The sequence below is a fragment of the Pempheris klunzingeri genome, chromosome 3 (genome assembly GCF_042242105.1).
Source record: "Pempheris klunzingeri isolate RE-2024b chromosome 3, fPemKlu1.hap1, whole genome shotgun sequence".
Taxonomy (NCBI): Eukaryota; Metazoa; Chordata; class Actinopteri; order Acropomatiformes; family Pempheridae; genus Pempheris; species Pempheris klunzingeri.
Genome location: NC_092014.1, coordinates 15,775,286 through 15,795,405, shown reverse-complemented (window position 1 = coordinate 15,795,405; position 20,120 = coordinate 15,775,286). Strand labels below are relative to the sequence as shown.

The 20,120-nt window shown below is 40.8% G+C and overlaps 1 protein-coding gene across 1 annotated transcript; it reads right to left on the bottom strand.

Annotated features, from left to right (window-relative positions):
- Positions 1-7,007: 7,007 nt before the first annotated feature.
- LOC139225610 (ATP-sensitive inward rectifier potassium channel 12-like) lies at positions 7,008-9,707 on the bottom strand. Its single transcript, XM_070856400.1, has 2 exons — positions 9,616-9,707; positions 7,008-8,646 (listed from the first exon to the last, which is right to left on the bottom strand). Exons 1-2 carry the CDS (start codon positions 9,705-9,707, stop codon positions 7,008-7,010), a joined length of 1,731 nt encoding a protein of 576 aa, XP_070712501.1.
- Positions 9,708-20,120: the final 10,413 nt, after the last annotated feature.

The following is a 20,120-nucleotide window of genomic DNA, read 5'->3' as shown; positions in this document are numbered from 1 at the left end:
ACCACACTTAAATAGGTCCCCCTCTTTTTTCTCTGGGAGTGTATGTGACCGACCATGAATCCTCTCTTTGTGCTCCGTCTGCAGAGTTTCCCCCCTCTATAGTTTCTTGCCTTCTTCGTCTCTTTTATTTGGGAGAGAGGGGCTTCGGTTGCGATGGCGGCAGCACTGGTGAGGTGGTGGTGGTGGTAGCGATGGTGGTGGCGGCGGCAGGGGAGAGGAGGGGGGGCGGGTAACTTGTTGGACCACATTCCTGTGCAGCTGTGGAGGCTGGTGCAGGGTGGGGGGTGGAGGGCAGAGCAGGATCATCATTGCATTGCAGGGCATCATGAATGGCCTATTGTTCAGTGGTTTGCTGTGTCCGCATCTCTCTGCCATAACTCCAGTCTTAGGAGAGAAATGGAGGAAAAGAAAACGAACAGCAGAGAGATAAAGAAAGACATTTAGAAATTACTTGTAGGACTGATGAAAAGGGGAGATGAGGATCACATGGACAGCATTATAATAAAGCAGGGGTGTGAGAGAAAGCCTGAGAAAGTAAGAAATAAACCTCAGATTTGTGGCTCTGATTCAGATGCAGGAGGATGTTGATACTCAGAGTGTGATGGTGATGATGAAGATGATGATGATGGCGGCACGGACAATGGTGGCATTCATATTGTGACTCTATGACGATTTTGCCCCTCAGTCATACGTGCCAGCACGCTGTTTAGTCATGCATATGTGTCGCCTGTTAGCTGCAGTTAAAATTCTTCCCTGCAGTGGTGCAAGGACCAAAGCAGGAAATGTTTCCTCGCATCATTGTAAGAATACGACTCCAGTGATATTGTTTTTCTGTCAGATTCAATCTACAGATGTGATGTTTGTACGTCTAATATATAGATATGAAATTGTCCTGTTATACCTGTGGGAACATGATTATTATACAGACCACCTTGAGTTGATTTCATTCCTTATGTCGTATAACTTCTCACTTATGTTTTAATTCTTTTTCTCAACATTAAAGTAAAGTAAAGCAAACAAAAGTCAAGTAAAATAAAGAGTAGAGTGAGACCTGATGAACCCAGGTGAACTCTTCAGTCAGCGTCCAGCTGAGCAATTAAGCGAGAGCATATAATTCTGCATATGAGAGGCTGCAGACAGCTTCATTTAAGACCTGTAAATAACACCAGGGCTGCAGCTGATGATTCTTTTCATTATTGATTAATCTGACTGTTATTTTTGTTTTGAGCGATCGATTCATCATTTAGTCTTCGGATGGTTAAAAAATAGTAACAGCTGACAGCTTTAAATGTGTTGTTTTGTTCAGCCAACAGTCTAACATGCAGGGATATTCATGATAAAAGACAGAAAAAAAACAGCAAATCCTCTCTTTTGAGATGCTGGAACCAGATAATGTTTGGAATTATATCCATAATTTTTGCTTGAAAAAATGACAAACAATTATTTGATGATCAAAACTGTGTTTGATTCAGAAGTCTTTGTTCGAAAACATCAACAATATGTGTTGAATTCAGTTGGCGTAAACTGCTGTTTATCAATGTTTGTGCTTTGTTGGACTCTAGATCTTCACTAATATGCTTTTTGGCTTTCTATTGATTTTATATCTTTTATTTTGTGGGTTGAACACCTAATTCTCACCTTTTCTCCTTCCCCTTTTCCTCCCCCTGTGAAACACTTTGTAACTTCAACCTTTATAAAGTGAAGCACAGGCAACATCAGTCTGTTACCCTTCGGCCAAAAGAAGCTATAAGATGCACCCTTGTTATTAAAGACTTTACATTTCACCTGTCAACAATGCATGCTGTCCTCAAAGAAAAAGGGAAATATATCTGATGTAAGACATTTTATCTGCTTTGACGTAAACTGATCTAAAACCACAAATAAAGTTATTTTGTTTATGAAAACAGAAACATCTCTGTCTTGATTTTAAAACAACATTTAAATTCCATCAAAGAACAAGATCTCAAATACGGATTTTATGAGACGGAGAGGGAGAGACAAGATGAGTCAGGGAGAAAGTAGTGCAGACTCTCCAATCATGAGTTCTCCTCAGAACATTTAATTAGTCTGTGTGAACGAAAGAGAAAGAGGGAGAAAGCCTGAGGGGTCTGAGGAAAAGATGACTACATGAAAGAGTCTGTTGTTGTCAGAGCGGAGGGAGAGATAAAAGACAGCAAGACAGAAAGATGGATGGGAGTAGAGAGTGAGAAATATGGTGATTTATGTCATTCCTCTGGTCTGTCATTCTGATTTCTTCTTTTTGTTGTTTTTTGTTTTGTTGAAGGCATGAATGAATATGAGCAACCAAATAATTCCACTATGTGACGATAGCAGATGAATGTCACACAGCTTGTAAAGGGCACAAAGATTTCCACTTGTCAGATTTTCTAAAAAAAAAAATCGCCCGCACGTACATACAGACAAGCTGCCAGAGGGTCTGGCAGAGAGGAGCACAGACAGGTGGTCAGGCTCACAAACACTCAGAGTGGTAAGACTGGTTGGTGAGCAGATAGACAGACGGACAAGTGGAAGGCAAGTCGAAGTCAGTGTAATGCATTTGACTTGGTGGGCTGCTCATGTGGGTCACATAACAAATACACAAGACGAAAACCAAAAGACAGTTATGCAGCTGGCAAGTTAAATGATAGGATTTATACCACTCTCATGTCTGTCCATTACATAAGAGGCTACAGTCTGCAGCCAGTTAGCTTAGCTTAGCATGAAGACTGAAGGCCTGGCTCTCTCCAAAGGTAACAAAATCCACGTACCAGCACCTCTAAAGCTCAGAAGATTTAGACACTTTATCTTGTTTGTTGGTTCATTTGATTTATTCAAGTGCAAAAACATCATGTTGTGGTTTTACAGAAGGTTGACAAATAAAATAATATCCTAAAATGTCCATCTATACCTCTAAAGTCAGTTGATATTGTGTTTCAGTGATGCATATTGCAAATATTATAAAGATAAAGAGTTTCCTCCATTGACCGCTTGATAATGCAATCTTGGACTAAATTCTATTACACTATCTATTGTTGATGAGACTGATTAGAGTATTTTGGGAGGCATCTTTGCCTTCATTTGATAGCAAACGGCAGAGGAGGGTTGACACACAACAAAGATCCCCACCAAAGCTCAAAACAGAGATGTTGTAATTACGAGCTCAGCATCTTAGACACAAAGATCAGGTGGACATTTATTTTTATTAAATAAACATCATGAGCCACAGTGTAGCTATTGAAATGTGTACACTGATGGCAGCCTGCAATAGAAATGCTTTACAGACAGACAGACAGACAGACAGGCAGGCAGGCAGGCAGGCAGACAGACAGACAGACAGATCCAGAAGATGTTTGCCCTGTGGTGCTTCCCAGCCTGGTTCAGTCAGGCCTCCTCTGCTGAGCTGAGACATGGTGAGCAGCACACAATGCCCCTCTGTCCCCCCAGCGAGCTGCTTCACAGCTCCACAACACAGAACGGCTCATTATGGAATCAAAGATCCTCTGGCCACAGCTCCCAGTACCTAAATACTGTCCCCTGCTGAGCACACACACTGTCACCGGCTCTGGTCACACAGCCCGAGGCCACAAAAAGCCAGTGAGGCCAGAGAGGGCAGGCAGATATACAGGGTGTCACACACATGAAAGCACGCACACACACGCACACTTAACCTACATGAAGATGAACACACACCATCTTATTAGTGAAGACCCTAGTCAGCCATTAGCAGCCTTAACAGAGGTCACAGAGGTCGCCCAGCTGCTCTCCCTCACTGATGCTGATGACAGGGGGGTGTGACGGTCCGGTTAATTAACCAGCATCAGAAAACTGCCGGGGAGAGAAGGATGGGATGACAGCAGGAGGGGAGGTAGATTGCACAGAGGGGAAATGGCTTGTTAGAGCGGACAGGAGACGACATTTAACCAAATCAAAGATCAGTTGATTAAATTACAGGACAGGAGGATGATGGAGGGAGTTTCCCTGTGACTGTTTACCTATCATGCAAAGTGACTTGAGCCAAGAAGTTGTCACCTTGTTTTGGTCTTGTGAGGATTGTAAATTTTTAAGAGGGCAAAAAGGAGCAGCAGGAGGAGAATTAGAGCATGACATTGCCCTAATTATCAATCATGTTAATGAGGAACGGTGCCTCAGAGGTTAGTATTGTAACCTCACAGCAAAAAATTCTGGGGTTTTCTTCCAGGTAGTCATGTCTACCTCTACATGAGTATGCATATCAGAAGTACTAAAAAGGCCCTGTGTGTGAGTAGTCTAAGAAATAATGTGAGCCTATCCTCCGATAGAGTACATAAAGAAAAAATATATTATATATATAATATTGCAAATCCAAAGGAAGACAACATCCCTACCCATCAACTCCCTTAATTCAAAATTATGATTTGATTTGATAAAAAAGGCTATCTTTGGGTTTATATCCCGGAGCACAATTTTTATGACTTGTGACTCCATAAAACAAAGTTCGTGCCTGCTTGCGACATCCCATCACCAGTCGCTTATGTGCTTTTGCCATCTAAACCTCTCAAATTGTATACTGGATAACAGTTTGGAGCCTGAAGAGATAAAAAACTATGCAGTAATTTATCATAAAGGGTAAGATTAGAGGTTTTAAAATGTGATCGACTTCGTTTTCTGTTGCAAATTTATTGTTGTTGTTTTTTTCTTCTGTTTTCTACGAATAAACGAAGGAAACACATTTAGTGGCCTTCAGGCAGACATAAGAGACATAAGTGTTTGGATGGACTACCACACTAACTGCCCATTAATTAGAGTAATACCAGGTAAAACCTCTTGAAACTGGTATAATCTTAATACCAGTCACATACCAAACAGGGCAGAATAACCTCACTGTGATGTCACCACTCAACCACATGGGGGAGCTAGCACAGCAGCCAGAAGCACGGCCCTCTACATGACAGCTGGATGGACTTCAGTGCCTCCTGATGGTCTTTATGTGGTGAGTGCCTCTGCTTCTGTTTCCACCTCTCGCTTTGACCCTCTTATTCCTCCCAAAGCATCTCACCTTTCAGCCTAGTTTGTCTGTGTCATGTGCCACTAACTTGTGTTTCAACTATTTATATCTGTCCTTCACTCTCTGGGACTTTTGTCTTGAGACACAACCAGACAGAAATGATTGTATTTGGGTCATTGAAGACTTGCATTGTTGCACTTACTCCTCAGGTATATCCCTATGTAAGAGAGTTAGATGAGGGCTGCAATGTTTGTCCTTGTGTCTAGAGTTGAATTAAACTGTTTAGTCGCCGTAGGGCAAAACACAGCATACTGCAGAGGCCTGTGTCACTAACACCCAAAACAGTTTTATTAAAAATATTTATAACCTCTGGTTTCTTTCTGTTATTTCCCCCCACTCTTTCCTCGTTTTTGTTGAAACATTTTCACCTCACACTGCCACTTCTATTCCTAACCGCCTCATGATGGAGAACCACACAATTACATGATATTGTATTTGAAAGGTGCAGGCTCCTGACAAACTATCAACAATAGTCAAACTCAGCAGCCATGTTTGCAGGTCTGTGAGGCTTTGAGCTAACATCTGCATGCTGACAGGCTCACATGTGCACTATGCTAACACGCTGATGTTTAACAGGTATAATGTTTACCATGTTTAACATCTTCATTTAGTGTGTTAGCGTGCTAACATGTTCCGATGAGCACCAAATAAAATAAAGTACAGTTGAGGCCAAAGTAAAGTAAACCAAAGTATTGGATAAATTAAAATTTTGATCTGATGATGCAGCTAAATGAAAACATAAGGAACAGTGTTGTCACATTTCATCCGGAGGGAAATATGTATGTTTGTACCAAATTTCATGGCAATCCGTCCAATAGTTAAACTCCAACAGAGATATTTCACTCAACCATGTCGTGGCACTCAATGATATAGGATCATCAAAGTCATTATGATACATCGTCTGCAAATCATGAATGAAAGCTTCGTGACAATCAGTCCAGTTGTTAAGACATTTTCAGTCTCGGCCAAAGGGGTGGACCAGCTATTGCTTTTAGCCATGCTTGTCAGAGTGAAAGAGCTCCCACCCATGTTTTGATCCAGAGTCAAAACGAATAAAACACGTGTGGTAATTACAATGGGCTGTTAAACCACTGAGAAAAGGTGCAATAGAGACTCAACAGAGACAATTCGAGCATTAACAGTACATACTGTTGTTTATTAGGTGCTTCATTCATACAAAACAACATACTGTTGCAAAGTGTTTGCATCTATTGATAAAAGTAAGAATAAAGTGCTTGTTCTTCGTCTGTACATGCTTGACTACCGTTTGATTTCAATTTCAAGGTTCAGAATTTAATTCATTTGAACGTCTATCATGGAATAAACTGATAGCTTTTGAAAAACCAAATACCCTATTTATTAAATGTGGAAAAGTAACAGAACTCAGGCAGAAAGACAGAAGTTCAAAATACAGTAATCATTTATTTTTACACAGAGAAAATAAGTGAGTTGAAGTTGAGCATTTGTGCCATGCTTCCTTTAAAATAAATAGATCTTTCTCTCAAGACATTTATCTGTGTATGATGCATAATCATTTTAGAATGAAAACAAAAGTATATCATATTTACAAAAAAGTGAATGGAAATCAAGAACAAAAAGCTTGACTCAACTGTAGATCATACACTGTCATACTGAATAAAACAAGAAAGCAATAAAGATGCCTCATTTCAAGATACCTCATGATCTGAGAGTAATACCCTGTCGCCATGTTTGAAAGTAGATGTGCGTCAACTAGATGCTGATGTTACAAGTGAAAGTGCACAATACCTGAAACCAGAGCAAGTTATGAGCTAAAGCTGAGTGGATTTTGTGACAACTGCAAAGAATAACCCCCACTTTTCCCTCGTCTTTACAGTTTAAATTGTGTCCTCCATCTTTTATTTTTTCACACTGGTTCAATACTTTGGTTGGATGCACACAGACAACGAGAGGAAACAAATGGAAGGGTAGCCATTACCATCGATTAAACCCCCGACTCTCTGCTGATGTATAAAGGTAGGGTGGGCTGCAGTCTGTCAAGGCTGATCTGATTCTCTGTGTCCAGCACGCAAAGCATCTCCACCGTCTGCTCTTCCACAAATGTCTCTTTGAAACCCAAGTGAATGTCATCTCTCATCTTTACCTCTCTGTCACTTCTTACATTCAGGCCTCCCGCCTCCTCTTTCACATCCTCCTCATCCTCGTCGTCCCCGCAGCACAAAGCTACCTCGTTCTCATAACAGAAAGCACTGGGGGAGTGAGGACCCAGTAGGTGGCGGGCGGACCTCGGTGCAAACGGTGATGGAGATCGGGAATAATTCGAGCTGGAGGATGAGGACTGCCCATCACGACTCGTTATCTGGCTCAGTTCCCTGGCACTGCAGTGAGGCGTAGATGGCACTTCGTAGGTCTTATGGAAGCGAGAGTAGTCCACCTGGTAGCGGTCACCCTTCTCGAAGACCACAGGCTCAAAGCGGTGACCCCACATGATCTCCTTGGCCAAGTAGGAGCTGCGGGCCTGAGTGGTCATAGCTGTGGCCTCCACCATCCCCTCCAGGATGACCACAATCTCAAAGTCCTCCTTCAGCAAATTGGCGCGGCTCAGGTTATACAGAGGACTATTCTTGTTGATCTCATGGACCACCACCAGCGGTGACACCAGAAACAGCCGATCCAGCCCATCGTCATAGCCGACATCAATGTCTGTTTGCTCCAAAGGGAGGTACTCGCCCTCCGCCGTCACATGCGGCTTGATGAGCTGAGCACGCACATGGGCTTCAACAATGTGGCTCTTGCGCATGTTCCCTAAACGCCACATGAGGCACAGCTTACCATCTCGCAGAGCGATGACGGCATGATGCGAGAACAGCAAGGTCTGTGCCCGTTTCTTGGGCCGCACCATCTTTGCCATGATGGTTCCAATCATGAAGGAGTCAATAATGCAGCCCACGATGGACTGGACCACCACAGTCACCACAGCGACTGGGCACTCTTCAGTGACACACCGGAAACCGTATCCAATGGTGGTCTGGGTCTCTATGGAAAAGAGGAATGCCCCAATGAAACCCTGAATGTGGAGAATGCATGGCCGCCATTCGTCCTTTCCTTCCTCTATGTTGCTTCGAGAGTCCCCTTCCTTCACAGGAATGCGAAGGTTAAAGTCTCCATGAGCGAGCGCCACCCCCCAGAAGACCAGGCCAAATAGCAGCCAAGACAGAAGGAAGGTGGTGGTGAAAATGAGCAGCAGGTAGCGCCAACGTATGTCCACACAGGTGGTGAAAATGTCTGCCAAGTAACGTCGTGGCTTATCCTCCATGTTGTTGAACACCACATTACACTGACCGTTCTTCTTCACAAAGCGGCTGCGCAGGCGGCCGGTGTCCAGATCCAGGCCCAGACGGCATGAGGGTGAAGCACGGCAGCTGTTGTGTACAATGGGCTCATTTGTCACCCTCAAAGACAAAGCCCCTCTTCCCTCATCACTTCCTGGACACTCTCCTCCTCCGTCTTCACCCCGCATACAAGCCCCCGACAGTGTCTGCTGAGTGAGAGGGCTGTGGCCATTGTGGAGGCCCAGGCTGGAGATCTTCAGGGCATCTTCATCTGTGGAAACGATGCTGTATCTGGAAGAACAGAGTGGAGAAAATTAAACTATTAATCTCTTGTTGTATTAAAAGTCAAGCCATGGACATCTTGGTGAATGACACTTAAAATATCATTTTCATATATATAAAAGGGACAAAGGGAACGCATTACCAACTGAAATCAAATTTATTTCAGATATAAAATCATCCACAACAAAGGCAAAGTGCTGGCTAAAAGCAAAACAGAGCTGTACTCATAGCTAATTGTACTCTGGATCACTATTGGTGTGTGGTCAATGTGTTTTTGTGTACGGTGGTTTGTGTATTTTATTGTAATTCCATACGTGCAGTGTAATGTCATTATGATTATAACATCTGTATATTTTAACTACACAAAATTAGCAATAATTATAAAGTCTGTATATGAACACATGTATAATATCAGTTTCATGCTCTGTATTGGAATGTTAAATTGCATCATCCCTAGCAAATATAAATAAATAAATAGTTTATAAGTTATTTATAAAGGGTAATAAACCATCAACTCTTCAGTTACACACACTGATACACATTGAAACTCATAGGGGTTTACCAACAAAAGTTGGTCAGCCATCTTCATGTTGGGTTTTTAAGATGATCCATCCAGTCAGTAGTTGTCCATGTTAATTAATTGTTAATAAATTAGTTTGTCATGCAAATGCTCTGACGCCATTTTCCAGGAAGTCAGAGGTTAAATGGTCTGTTAGAGGTTCTATCTGATGAGTCCATTTTTCACAACCCAGCAATCCAAATGTTGCTCTAAATAATTTCTTACACTTTGTCTATTGAGTGTTAGTTCATGATTTATTAAATCCTTTTTAAAAAGTGACTTAGAATGGGGTACAGATGTTTTCAATATTGCAGTCAATCATGAATGAACATTATTTTCCCCATGTGAAATATATATTTTCTGTTCTTCAATAAAGCAGTTCTGGAAATTGAGATGGTTTTATTTCCATCCTGTCTTACCTGTTGACTCGCACCGCTCCCATGGCACCGGTGATCATCAGGCTGTGTCTGCGAGGGCAGTAATGTAGGTTGGGGCGGGCAGTTCCAACCATTAAAGTACTGTTGCTAGACTGGGAGGCAGTATGAGCTCAGGTCTGTCCTGCATTTATCGTCAGCGTTGCCTTCTCATGATACATTTTCTGTGAACAAAAGGAACAAAGAGTATTTTTATTCAGAATGGTGAATTTGCATTCATTCAATATGTGAAGGTGCAGGAAGCAAAACAAAACAAAACTGACAAAGCAAAGATGGTTAATTCCTGGACCCATTAAAAAATCAACAAGACTGAGAGTCTACAGTCACGCTAGCAGCTGAAACGCTTTACTCACACATCAGTGCTTTGAGCTAAATGCCAATGACAATGGTAACCTGCTGATATTTACTTGTGTTTGCCATGGTCTCTCCAGCTGCAGCAAGCTGGAGTGGAGTAAACATTTAGTAATTAGCATAAAACACAAAGGAAAGCACTGATGATGGCGCTAGATGAAAAGTTATCTGATCTAATCTAATTTAATGGTAATTCATTCCATATTTTTTTAGATATTTCAGTCTGGATCAAAGCAGTGGACCATCCGATCTACTTTCCATTCATAAAGTCACACTGCGGCCAAAAATCAGAAAAATAAAATATCTCTTGCCGCAAATTTTGGCCTTGCCCTAATGCACGGGGCAGACCAGACGGTTCTGTGTGATGAAAGGTTATTGATTAGGTCCTTGCTCGTGGTTAGCCTTAGGGACCTTCAGGCCAACCAGGGGTGGAAAACCAGACAGTCAGTGGAAGGGACAAAGGTCTAAAAAAGAGATGAATCAGTGGTAATCTACTGTTAGTGGAACAATTGATCTGCTATTTGGCCTGATGACAAGGTTGGAGGGTGATTTTGCTCGGCTTATTATGTCAGCAAGCTAGGAACCAGGAAAAACAAAAAGCGCCAGGTTGCATAACCAATAGAAGGCCAATCACACGCAATACAAAAGGACATTAGTGGTTTATGTTTTATTGTGCGTGACATAAATTAGTTGATAGGACAGGCCTGCATTAATGAAAAGCAGTAATGGATTGTCTTGGGAGTATTTCTGACAACTGCAGTTTAAAAGCCTTTGTTCGATATCGCTGTCACGTCAATAACACGCACAAGCAAATAGAAGCACACTTAGTCACATAAACACACACACACACAGAGAGGCAGATTTTGATGGCATTTGGTGTCATGTAATGCCGGCCGTGTGCAGCCCAAGACTCTTTTTCTTGTTACACCAAGGACAGATGTTACGAACTGGCTGCTGATTGGCTGGATGAAGGGTGATTTCAATCTGGATAATCCCAAAAGGGCAGATGATTATGTCAGCTCCTTGACTCCCACAGCTGGAGGACGGTGTCCTCTACGTCAGATCACAACCTTTTCTTATAGAGTTCTTACAGACGGCAGCCAACGATGTCGGCCCCCAAGTCAGCGTCGGAGGCATCATGCTGGGGATCAGGGCAGCACAATGTAGTTTGCATGTCGGTGGTAATACTCTTGGCGGAGAGCACCCTGTATCATTTGTTTGCTGTTTTACAAGTTGATAATGTTCTGTGTTCTCATGTTATTAGCTAGTTTTTGTTTCTGTGTTGTACCAAACATTTATCTTGGATCATCCAACTTGGAATTACAAGACACCACAAACATCAAATGAATAAAACACGACACTTGCAGTATACAAAAGCGAAAGTAAGAATATCAGCTAGAACTTGAAATTAACTTCTATATGCTTTCAAAAAACACTTTTATGCAAAGAAATTTAAAATAAGTTGGGCACTGAATAGCAGACAAAAGAACAGAAATGCTACAAACCTAAAGTTTATCATGATAAAGGTTTTTTCTCGACTCAACTTTGTCTTTGTCCATCATCCATATTCACAAAATTAATTTCCATTTTTATATTTTTATCAAAGCATTGTGTAGTTCCCAGTAAAAAGGACGATAGAAAACAAAAGGGAACTTGTGTATGTAGTTGAGATGGCACACTGAACAAATTTGTCATCTTTAATATCACGCAAACAGACTCCATTGATGGCATTGATAACAAGCTTTGACATTCATTATTAGACACAAACCAGTAGAGATTCTACCTTTATAAAGACATTTGTTGAAATGTCAGAGAATTGTTGATTGAACTGTTATGACAAAATAAGGTGAAATACCTGATGATGTAAAGCCACATAGTAATAAAGTGTTGTTGCCATGACGACCACCAGGTTGACAAAACAACAGAGGCCTCTCACCGTGTAACAGAAATTTACACAAACAGCAAAAACTACCAAGAGCCAAAGTTCATTCTTGATCTTTTGAAACAGCGGTTCATCCACACTCAATGGCCACTTACTAGCTCAGCTTTTGGGCCCACACCGACACAAAAAGCCCTAAAGGTGCTACTGGGTGAAATCACATCACGATCCATCTCCATGACAACAGAGCAAACGCCATCTTAAAGCTGGAAAAAAAAGCTACTAAGTGGAGCTGGAATTGGGAACGTTTTGTCAAAAATTACGTAAACTCCTCTCTGGCATAATCTCAAGGAAAAAAAAGATTTGTTTCATGTGTGTCAACAAGTAGGACAGCTTGGGCCATTACGCTGGAATTCAGCCCATACCGGTTTAATGTTATTGTCTTAGTGTCTATGGCTCGTCAGAGACCTAATCCATATTTGTTTCATGCCTCCACAGTGAAGCGAGTTCAGCTTTGCTGGCTTTATTTACGTTACATTTACATTCAATTTAGGAGATTTAAAAATTCAATGAAATGAAACTATGTAAAAGTTAGATTTGTGCAGTTGTAAATACTTTATCTTACAAATGCTGGCTGATGTTTTTTTCTTTTTTTGTCTCAGCTGACAGGAGCCCTGGGGGAGAGTGGCAGTAATTAATGGTTGATCATAGTTACTGTTTTAGCCGTCTCCATAGGAACATCTCTCGTCTCTCTATGGGTCTGATTCACTGTGTTGTGTGTGTGGTCATGGTTTGTCATGTGAGACAACTTGTGAGGAGGAGAAGATTTACCGACCGAGAGAAGAGGAGAGACGTAAATAGGAATCTCCCTTGAGCCAACCATGCACCCTATTACTCACAGAGAAGCACCCAAACCTGCAGTTCACTGCAGCGCCCTACAAATACAGATTGATATCTAATATGCAGAGTGTTGAAGACTCTGAGAGGAGCACTCGTGTCTGACGTAGCGCTTATTCAAGTACGTCAGAGGAACGAGACTGTATATTACAGCATAATCCAGGTCAAAAGACAGGATGGAGGAAGCCCTCGTCAAATACCAGATTACTATGTCCCTTAATCTCCAAATCCAAACAACAATATGAAAGTTGGATGACAGTTGCTGTGTGACCTGTTTTAAGCCCTTTTGTGTAATCTGAGATCTGATGACATGAGAAGGGAGGGAGGGATAAGGAAGTAAACAAAGAATGAGGGAAAGAAAGACAATATATTGATAAAAGGAGTCAAGTGACGGCTTTATAGGTATGACGTCTTGCACTTTGGATATAGTGTGAGAATAAATACAGATTAAAATAAAGAGATTATGACGTCAGTGGATGTCACTACAATATGTAATGTCATTTACAGAAAAGTGGAAGATTAACACATAAACCAACAGGGTTAAAAAAAAAAAAAAAAACATACCCTAAACACTTCTCTGAAAGACAAAGACACGTGTGGACATGCGTGTGTGTGTGTGTGAGAGAGCTGCATTTGATCATGTTATGTCTCTCCATTGTTTTCATGTCTTCTTCTGTGTCTCTGTACAACATATCCCCTTAAAGCTGACATTTAAAAAGAGCCCACATGTCCCTCAGGACAGCACTGGGTCCACACAGTGTCCTAGTCCTACAGAGAGGCAAAAATAGGGAAGAGCTTCATCCTCCACACACACACACACACACACACACACACACACACACACACACACACACACAAATACTAAGCAAAATAAAAAAAGTCATATATGAACAATGTTCACATCACAGAGCTAAAATTATAATGCTGTGTTGCAATGCAAACAAGTGCTATTATATGAGTTATGTACTAATTTTGAGGTACTTCTACTTTACTTGAGTATTTTCATTTTCTGCAACGTTATACTTCTACTGCACCTCATGTGTTCAGAGTTCAGAGTTACCTTTCAGATTAAGACTTAACATGTAACATGAACAGTGCATTGTTGTTGGTCAAACAGTCCAACAATGTACACAGGAGAAACAATCTCCTTGAAAGTATCAAATGCTCCGTACATGTTGATGAATATGACTTTGGAGGCTCACGCACACCTTCAGTTTCTTGCATAGGAGGAAATGTCCACTGGCAGGAGAAGAGAAAGCTCCTGCACGCTATCCTTTTACTTGCAATAAACTTTTGCAGTGTGTGTGTGAGCTTTCTCTTCTCTTGTTAATACATAAGTAATAATATCTCTGTAAAGTTCATGATATATGTGACACTCTGAATAGTGCCATTTTGTGCAATGAATTCTCCCACTTTTTATATTTCAAGTATATTGACATTTAATAACTTCATAGACTTTGTGCATCATGTATACTTATAAATTCAAAAAGCAGGACTTTTACTTGTAATGGACTGAAGTAAAATTTCTTAATGTCTCTCACACCAGTGCAAAGACGCTTTACGTCTAACTTCAAATATACTTACAATGTATTCATATATTATAAGACAGGCAATATTTGAAGGTATTGTGAGCCATATCATAAATTTGGGTCATGAGCAGTTGCCTCAGTTTTGAAAGGTGTATTAATCGTGTCATAACAATTTAAAACAACGGGGATAAAAATTGAAGTTTCCATCTTTGCACATAGATCACAGCAGGAGGAAGTCTTAAATGCCAATCAATGGTTCACGCAGTGCAACCAGAAGTTATGACGGGGCAGTTTGCAAACTAAGCAGCAGCTATGACGTGTGTTCGTTTCATTGAGGCCACAGGAGCTGTCCAGTGCTGAAAATCAATCCAAAGCCTGCAGGAATAATCGACAGCTGGGAGCACAGAGGTGGAGGGGGTGGAGGAGCTGAGTACTACCCTAACCTTGAAAATGATTTTGGCCTTTAAAATCTTTTCCTCTATCTGTTTACACTCCACACATTTGTTACAGTCGACTTACTCCGAAACATGAACGTTTTGTTTAAGTATTGATTGTGTTTTCTGAGTAATCAGTCGGTCAGACAGAACAGGGACAGACAACTATTGCAGGACTTACCAAGTCTGCAGTTTCTTTCTGGCTCTCACTATTGTGAAATTTTAAGATTTAAAGTGGAGTCAAGTGGAAGTAAACAAGTAGAAAGTCTTGATCATAACAAAAACCAAAATGCCTTTTTGGGTTATAAGATTTTTTAAACAAGCGATACAAACACTTACCTTGGTGTTACTGCAGGCTGAATCACTTGAAGACTAACATTGGTTTCATCCTCATAATGAGATATTTCAGAGGGTTTACTGTTTGCACCGTCCTCTCCTCTTTTCTTCCTCGTTTTCCTTTAATGGACAAACACTTTCTTCATAAATCTGCTCCCAGATTTCACTTGCACAAACTTGTACATGTCTCCACTCTCAGCTTTGTCCTGTTGCTCCATAGTCGCTGAACAGAGTCGCTCCTGCCTGCTGGTTGTGCATCTGCCCCTATCGCTGCCAGTGTGCGTGTGTGTGTGTGTGCATGTGTGGGAGAGAAAAAGGGAGAGAGAAACAGAGAGAGAGAGAGAGAGAGAGAGAGAGAGAGAGATCTGATTATGTTCCTATTTATATATGCCATTGTTTTCCCCAGAGTGAAGAGATGTGGATTGTATAATTTAGACTTCAGCCCACTCAGACAGATACTTGCGTTGACGTCCAAAAAAAAAAAACACAACACCAGCAAGGACTATTGTAATCCTTCAAAATTCCTGCAGAGACTTATGAGAGTCTCTGAGGCATTTTACATTGTGTTTATATCAACTGTATGGCACAAAATGCATTTTTTTGATCTCATATGGCATTACAGTGACAGTTACATATTGCATAGGTTAGTTTAATAGGTAATCTACAGTAAAATGAATCCCTAATTATTGGTTTTCACATTTTTAACTACATAAGGACACAAGAAGCAAAGACATGCAGACACAAAAAAGCACTAAGAATGAAAATAATATATATATATATGTGATATCAAACATCAAACAATCAAGTTGCATTTCCTAATCAGAAAGTACAGCATTGGTGGGGTTGTGTAAGTAAGTTAGTAACTCATGACGAATCTTCATATTTTTTTGTAACGTAGGTGTAGTTGTTCTTTTCCTTGGCCAGACAGCTTGAGAGGCTGTTCAGCTATTTATTCACAGATTAAAAAGTCCAAACTTTTAAAAAGTCCAAACTTTTTAATAATAAGTTTTTAGTTCATGTATTTTTTATTCAAGATGTTAATTCACAAGAGGGACTTGAGTCAGACTCAAATAGTGAATCTGGTGACTTCGGACTTCATTAAAGACTTGCAACTTGACATTCACTTCAATCAACAACGTTGGGAGGCTTCAGGAGACACATTAAAAAGCAGGATGGTCAAAGTCAAGACACCTTGACTTTTATTTCCTGGTATGCTCCAAAAATGTTGTATCCAGATTTCCCTCCATAGCATTTTATATTTCACCAAAATCTTTCTTGATGGTTGATGAAATGTTATCATCCAAATCAACTGACTGTAAAATCTTCATCATCAACAGAGTCCAGTAAAGGGTTTAAAAAATTTGGTATTTTTTGGAGGACACGCTTTACTTGCACAGTCAGCTGTGACGAGGGAATAGCCAGTCTCCTGAAAATAATCAAAGAGGCGGAAGAAAGTAATTGCTACAATCTCCTCCTCCTCCTTCTCCTCCTCCTCCTCCACTGTCCTGCATCTTCGCTTCAAGCAACAGCACCAAAACCAAGAGCCACACTGTCACAAGTCATGATACAAGTCATTATACAAGTACACTGCATCACAGGAATATCTAGAATGATGTAAAATAATTTGTGATGCTTTTACCGAGACAGCGAATGGCGGTGAGCTAAACCGCTCTGGTCTCAGGCATTGTTTACATCTAATCTCATGCCGGAGGAGGTGATTAAGTCGGAGTTATTTAAGTGACATTAATGAGTTCTATCTGGTTAAACACAGGTTACATAACGGTGATTTGTGTTTACGTTCTTTTGTAATTACTGGAAGCTTAATTTGTCGAGTAACTCCTAAAATGAGGAATTAAGCACAAATTGTTGACCTGAAAGTCACAGAGAATCAGGAGCTGCAGCAATAAGTCAATAAATCAATTTGTCTATTGAAAGAAAAATTAATCAGCAGCTGTTTTGATAATCAGTAGTTTGTTTTAGTCCTTTTTTCAACCAAAAGCAACAAATATTTGCTGGTTCCAGCTTCTCAAATGTGAGGATTTACAGCTCATCTTTGTCATTTGTGATAGCAAATGAAATATCTTTTGCTTTTGGACAGTTCTGGGAAGCCGAGATAGGCGTTTCTCACAACTTTTTGACATTTTATATATAATCAGCGGATTGACTGATAATGAAAAGCAATCTTTAGCTGCAGCTCTGATAGAATTAGGAGAGTGTAATATATTCTGGGATGTTGGAGATGACGTGAATATCTGCAACACTTACATCTGGCCAGTCTTATTAAAAGAGGGATTTTCTTTTGGCAGCCTGGCTGATGTTTGATTGTGTGTGTGCGTGTGTGTGTGCGTGTGTGTGGGAGATGCTGAATGCTACCTGTTTGCCAAAATAATCTCTTCCGTCTCAGTTTCTGATAACCATTCATCCCGGAGATAGAAAAAAACTGAGAAATGGCTGATGTTCTTGCTGCTGTGGCCAAAACCATTTTGTATTTGTTGCACTGGACAGATTGAGCACCATCAGTCTCTCTAAATAAATAAAAATGCATTAATAAGTAACAAAGCAGTGTTGATCGAGCATGGCAGCGTGGTATCAGCCATATCCATGCGGCTTTATGGTTTCTTATTTCAGACCTTTTTGAGGTGTTATTGCCAATTAGACACAACTCTTTAGTTTCCATGGAAACCTTATTTTTCCCTTCTTTCTCTTGCACATAAATACATGCGCTCTCGCTCTTTCTCCCTCCACATGGTTTATTTTTGAAACTCCTTTTTTTATTTTCATGAGACAACAGGTGGGTGTTGCATTATGTGGGTGGGTGGGTGGGGGTACAGTAATTAAGGACTGAGCAGTGTGAGCACAGGTCAGAGGTTAGGGGATTAACTAAGTGGGCACACAAAGGGAGAGAGTGGGCTGAGAATAACTCACAGTTGAAGGAACATAATGTCCTCCGTGTAACAAGTCTGAATGAAACTGTTGTGTTGGTCAGTAAAGGTAGCAGTTTGATGATTCATGCACACAAGTTTTACAATCAAATATGAGGTGGCACTTACACTTGAGAAATAAATGTGGGTTGAACATAAATACAGAGCAATAATATAGAAAGAATAAATAAATACTGTAGGAGCCCGAAGATTAAAAGAACCTACACTAAAAGTGTCAAAGACTGCGTCTCATAGAAAAACCCTCTAATTAGAGACTCATGCAGCTGAGTGAGGTGAAGGAAAGACCGTCCTTACTGCCAGCACGGCCATCTGTGTATAGAAATAGCTCTGATCTGGGTGGCAGTGAGATATTAATGCATTTTAGTGGCATATTTTGCTGGAGGCGCTTCAGTATTTCTGCCTCCACCAGGACCGTTCCAGTACCTCTCCTTATCACGCATAAAAAACCATTAAAAAAAGACACAAACAAACACACACATTTTTTCTTCCAAGAGCAAACCTCGTTGAGGAGGTCAGTGACAGAAATCACCAAGCCAAGACCAAGCCCTCAACATCATTATAATAACTCTTCCCTTCAGTCTGCTAGAAATTTAATAAGCAGATGATGGGAGCTATTTTCTGTAGTGCCGGCCGTCTCTGTGGCCCAGCTTCATGACTCCCCCTCGAATGCCATGAGAGCCAATTTACTCAGAAGCAGGCGGACGCCTCATTTCTCACTCCGAGAGCTGATCCAGGTCAACATGTTTTTAGAAAAGTAGGCTGAGGGGGGCGGGAGGAGGCAAGGGGGGGGCAAGCATTCCCAGAGGATGAATACATTTTCTCTAAATACGGACTGTATACAGGGTTTCTCTGTACAGTAGAAACACCAACATGCCACGTGCACTTTACTGTTCTGTGCATTCTGTTCCCCAATCTTGTGACTTTTTCTTGAACATTTCAAGAGATCAACACAAAAACAACTCCATGAACCTGCACTCGTTTTAGGCCGATTTTTCAGCACATTTTGTCTGTTTACGTGTTGCAAGTATTACTTTAATTTCTCTCAAGAAAGACTTACATAACAAAACCATTATTCACAACAGAGATGACCAGACTGCAGTGTTTCATGCTGAAACAGATACATATCTTTGCTGACATTTACCAACTCTGCTGTTAACAGATATGACATTTTAACTGTTTATTAATGTATTTGGCAACAACTGTAAGTCCTCGTGTGGAGCATCCAGCAGTGAATGACAATGAGATATAACATATATATAAAATATATAATACATAAACCCTTAGTATTAGGTAAGATGGTGTCTGGTGATGGTGATGGAGTCTGTCTCTGTGCAGCAGCTCTGTCTGTATGTATGTGTGTGTGTGTGTGTGTGTGTGTGTGTGTGTGTGTGTGTGTGCTATGTTAGTTGACCCCATAAGTCGGGGAGTCACATACACTAAGAGTGTGACTGACTTCATTCTCTGCTCAGGATGTCATTACTCCACTGTACCTTTACAACTGTTAAACCTACAAGCTGCTATCAGCCACTCCTCTCCCATTTGTGAAGCAGATTCTGACACAACAAACAGCTACAGAGCTTTAAATAAAACATGAAATATAGATTTATACAAAAGTGGAGGCTTGTTGATCTGACGGTGAGAAGATGGTTAAAGTTGGTGAATTCAGAAGGTTGTTCTAAGCAGGAATACTGGTCACGATCAATACTTGCCTTGGGTGAGGGGTGGGATCAAGGTTAGGGGTGCTGGATCAATTTTTGCCCTCTATGCTGAGGTGATTGCTGATGGGGATTTAATTAATCTTAAATAAATAATCTCGTATGACAAGATACTCTGTTACAGAGCCCAGTTTCTTTGATTTTCATATAAGTATTTCAACTTAAAAAAAAACTAATCCACATTTAGTCTGTGGAGCCTCTTTCAGCTCAAAGTTTAGGAAAAATGTAACATATTCCCATTATCCAGAGAAGGCCAACATTTCAAATGTATTGCTTTTTACTTTTATCTGACCACATTTTTACAGGTGCTTTTACTTGATAAATTTTCACTGATGTACACTCTCCAAAATGTGCATTTTGCCACAATCCCTCTCTTGTAATACACCTGGGAAATGATCTTCTGCACA